General features: G+C 35.8%; 1 protein-coding gene across 1 annotated transcript; it reads right to left on the bottom strand.

Annotated features, from left to right (window-relative positions):
• Nucleotides 1-258: 258 nt before the first annotated feature.
• LOC127795653 (uncharacterized) lies at nucleotides 259-932 on the bottom strand. Its single transcript, XM_052327460.1, has one exon. The coding sequence runs from the start codon at nucleotides 867-869 to the stop codon at nucleotides 570-572; it is 300 nt and encodes a 99-aa protein (XP_052183420.1). The 5' UTR covers nucleotides 870-932; the 3' UTR covers nucleotides 259-569.
• Between the last annotated feature and the right edge of the window lie 3,658 nt (nucleotides 933-4,590).

Here is a 4,590-nt window from a genome sequence, read left to right as displayed (position 1 = left end):
TATAAGAGATATTATTATTAATCTGTGACTTTACTTTTACTTTTACTTTATAAATAATTATTTTTATAATTTAAGTTTGTGACTTTAATAGTTACAACGGACAACCTTTTGTTATTACCAAGACTCAGTTGATTTGAGCTACTTAAAGGAGTGAAAGAAGAGAGGGAAGGACAACAATTAATTAACATCTTAATTAACATCGATGGGGAAGGAGGAGCCAAGGCCATGCAAGCAAAGCAAGCAGACGAATGTATAGCGGTGGAAGCGCCATCTTGCTCAGGGTTGGAGCTCTCCTCTTGTTTTTTCTTTTATAAAAAAAAATATATATATATTTATATATAACTCTAATCGGCAATCTTCTTCCAATTACAAGCAAGCAACACGTACGTAAACCTGATTATTAATTACTACCAAAGCCGATCAGCTTTCAACGTAAAATAGCTAATACTAGTAATTGAGTAATTACTAATTATTAATTGACCGGCCGGCCTGCTTGAAAGTGAGCGAGGAAGAGCCGATCGAAGAGGTGAAGGAAAAACAAGAATGAAATATTTAAACATGGGAATTAGCTAGCTAGGAGGAGCCAAGGCTATGCAAGCAAGCAGAAGAATGGCAGTGGAAGCGCCATCTTGCTCAAGGTTGGAGCTGCTCCTCTTGAACTTGCTGGCCTTCCCTTTGTCGCATTGTGCGGTCTGCGCCCTCAGCAACTGGTGGTGGTGCTGCTGCTGCTGAGGCGGCGGCGGACGGCGGTTCTCTCTGCTATCTGCTGCTTGCCTCTTCGTCATGATGATGAGACCAATCTGTCTTCTTGGAACTGCACAGAACTCAACTGGGTGGCTGCTCACTGCTGTGTAGGAAATCCAATTCATGAACCTCTATTATTTATAGCCGATCCGTCCCTTTAATTAGGGATGCATGCACCTTCCCAGTCAAGTGCATTTATTACATTATTCTTATTAAAAAGACGTTATAGTGATAATTTTATAACCACACATCAATTTATTGGGTGTTCTCCTCTCTATTATATATATATTATCATTAATCTGTCACGTTGTTCTATATATAGCTAGTTCTGCTAGGCATTTCAGCCAACAATTTTATACAAAAAAAAAAAAAATTATTAATTCTTGGAAATTGCATGTGGCCATGTGCCAGTGCCAAGATCTATCCTCTTTCCGATATAAACTCATCGACTGGGTCCAATGTTGAGTACTTCCATTTCCTTGCTTTGGCCATTTCATTTGTCCTCTTCCTGAAGCCCAACGTCGTTTGCTTTGACTGAAAGAAACAAGAAATGTGTTGCGAGGACATGCATGAGCCCATGCATCGTCTCGAGCATGGAGCATCCATCACTTCAGGAAATGGTATGTTCACCGTTCTGGGAACATGCCATTTTGGTCGGTCACCCTTGATTGATCTATAGAATTCATCGTGATCAACAGCTCGTTCCCCATGTTGTTTGGTCTTAGAGCTTGTTTGGCTTACCCTTTGCTTTCTTCTTATAAGTTGTGAAAAACTTAAAAGTTAATTAGCATTTAAGTTAATAATGTATTTAGATAAATATATTTTAAGCTATCATTTGTATTGTAATATCCCGAGAGCCCAGAAAAGTACTAATATCGAGGATAGTGTAAGAAAGGAAACAACACCAGCTGGATACCTTTTGGGCTGAATGTTGGCAAAGAACTCCCAAGTTAAGCTTGCTTAACCTGGAGTAATTCAGGGATGGGTGACCCCCCTGGGAAGTTCGCGTAGGCCCATCAGGGTAAGTTGTTCCGGTCCTTCCTATTGCTCGATCTGGTCGTTACAGGTGGTATCAAAGCCGACCCCCGAGCCTCTGAGCGCGGTGGTAGGGCAAACCTCAGCGAGGAGGCTGAGTCCCGAGGGGGTGTGTGTAAGCCCCTATGGGGGGTGCGTGTAGGCACCTTAGGTGAATCCCACATCGGCCATGCAAAGGGGGAGATCTAGGACCGGTTGTAAGGTGGCATGACGAGGACGTCATGTGCTTAAGGGGGAGAATGTAATACCCCGAGAGCCCAAAAAAGTACTAATATCGAGGATAGTGTAAGAAAGGAAACAACACCAGTTGGATACCTTTTGGGTTGAATGTTGGCAAAGAACTCTCAAGTTAAGCGTACTTAACTTGGGGTAATTCAGGGATGGGTGACCCCCCTGAGAAGTTCGCGTAAGCCCATCAGGGTAAGTTGTTCCGGTTCTTCCTATTGCTCGATTGGGTCGTTACAAGTGGTATCAGAGCCGACCCCCGAGCCTCTGAGCGGGGTGTTAGGGCAAATCTCAACGAGGAGGCTGAGTCCCGAGGGGGTATGTGTAGTCCCCTATGGGGGGTGCGTGTAGGCACCTTAGGCGAATCCCACATCAGCCATGCAAGGGGGGAGATCTGGGACCGGTTGTAAGGTCGCATGACGAGGACGTCATGTGCTTAAGGGGGGAGAATGTAATGCCCCGAGAGCCCAGAAAAGTACTAATATCGAGGATAGTATAAGATATGAAACAACACCAGCTGGATACCTTTTGGGCTGAATGTTGGCAAAGAACTCCCACTTAACCTGGGGTAATCCAGGTATGGGTGACCCTTCTGGGAAGTTCACGTAGGCCCATCAGGGTAAGTTGTTCCGGTCCTTCTTATTGCTCGATCGGGTCGTTACATGTATAGTTATGAATTTAATTTAAAAAAACTAATTAATAAGCCATCAGAACTTAACAAAAAGATTAAAATGGATATGTTGTTGAATAATACAAATAAAATTAAAAAAATACTAATTTTTAATAAAAATAAATTATAAATTAATATTTAACTGATAAAATTTTTATCATTAGATATTGATAAATTATATAATTATTAAAAAATATATTAATATAATATTTTTTATTTAAATTTTGTTTTAATTTATAAAAATATTAAATTTATTAATACAATAAATATTAATATATATATATATATATTGAAGGGCAACGGACGGCGACGACGAGAAGAGACGACGATAAAGGCGACGAAGGTGAGTTGGGGCGACGACGACGATCAATGAGTTGGAGTTTGATGGTTAAGGATAGAAAATATTGTAAACTTTAAAATTTGTAAAGGGCAAAATTATAAATCACTTACTCAATGAAATAAGCTCCCAACAACATTTTTGAAAAAATTGATGAGGAGCTTTTTTAAAACGTTATTGAAACAGCGTTTAAGCTTAGTAATATATAATTTTTTTAATTTTTAAGAAATGTGTAATAAAATAAAGTATATGGCATTTAAGGTGTGACAGCCTATAAACAGACAAAATGGAGCTGGAAACACCCCCTTGACCATTTTTTTGGGAAACAATCATCTAATTTAAGTACTAAAGGGTTAAGAGTGTTGAGCAGTTGGGGCTTCCAATTAATGATCAATTATTTCGTGTGAATGGCGTATGATGTGATGCTTAGGCAACAGGGTGTCCTGCTGATAATGCAAAACTACAGTTTCTGTCTATATGGACCAACGTTTCTTGGTATCAACAAATTTATCAGCCACCATGCTGCGATCCATTATTGATCGATTGTGATCATAGCTAGAAGGTCTGACTTATCTCCTAGTGACAGTTTAGAAATAGATAACTGCATCATGGATGATGAGTCTCAGATATTATGTTTAAATTTTTATAAATTTTAGACCTGCTTTATGTATATCTCATGTTAGTTATAGATGAGCTTAATGCATACGGGTAATTTTTTAATAATTAAAAAAATATAACGTGTGATTTTTTATATACAAAATATCAAGAATAGGTATCTTAATTATTAAACATTGTTGCTAAGTTTTTATTATGATTGAGAATAAATAGAACCATTATCTATAATACATAGAATGTCACATTAACGAGACACATCAAATTAGATTTAATATATAAATATAATATTTAATTTTTTAATAATTAAAAAATTTGACATTTGGTCCCTCGTATGAAAAAAAAACTAAATTTGATAATAAAAAAATTAAATTTCATAAAAAAAATATCTAAAAACATTCCAAAAAAAAAAAAATGCCTAATGAAAACTATGATAACAAGAATTCAAATGAAAAGTAACAAAAAGTCCATTGAATCCATAAATTTTGTCCACAAACTGTCAAATGAGATTTTAAACAAGAAGTGAAAAAATAAATTTCATCCATTTTTTTGAATATTTGTAAGCATTTTTATGAATTTTTTAGGTCTTTTATAAAATTTAGTTTTTTTTAATTACTTTTAAGTCTTTTAATGAAATTTAGGTTCTTTTTATGAATATTTTTAGTTTTTTTATGAAAATTTTAGGGGGGGTTTTCATATCAAGCGCCAAATATTATTATTTTTTAATTATTGAGAGATCAAATATAATATTTATATATTAAACCTAATTTAATGTGTCTATCTAATATGGCGTTCACTCGCAGAAATGGCATTCATGCACGCGCTAATATTTATTTACGATAATGACTTAAACAATAATTTTTAATAGTTAAAATACCGAATTTTAGTATTTTACATATTAAAAATTAAATATTATATTTTTTAATTGTTGAGACATTGTTATATGTATTAAACGTCATAAATAATA

Source organism: Diospyros lotus, chromosome 2 (genome assembly GCF_014633365.1).
Source record: "Diospyros lotus cultivar Yz01 chromosome 2, ASM1463336v1, whole genome shotgun sequence".
Taxonomy (NCBI): domain Eukaryota; kingdom Viridiplantae; phylum Streptophyta; class Magnoliopsida; order Ericales; family Ebenaceae; genus Diospyros; species Diospyros lotus.
Note: the sequence above shows the minus strand (reverse complement) of the source record. Positions and strands in the feature narration are given on the sequence as shown.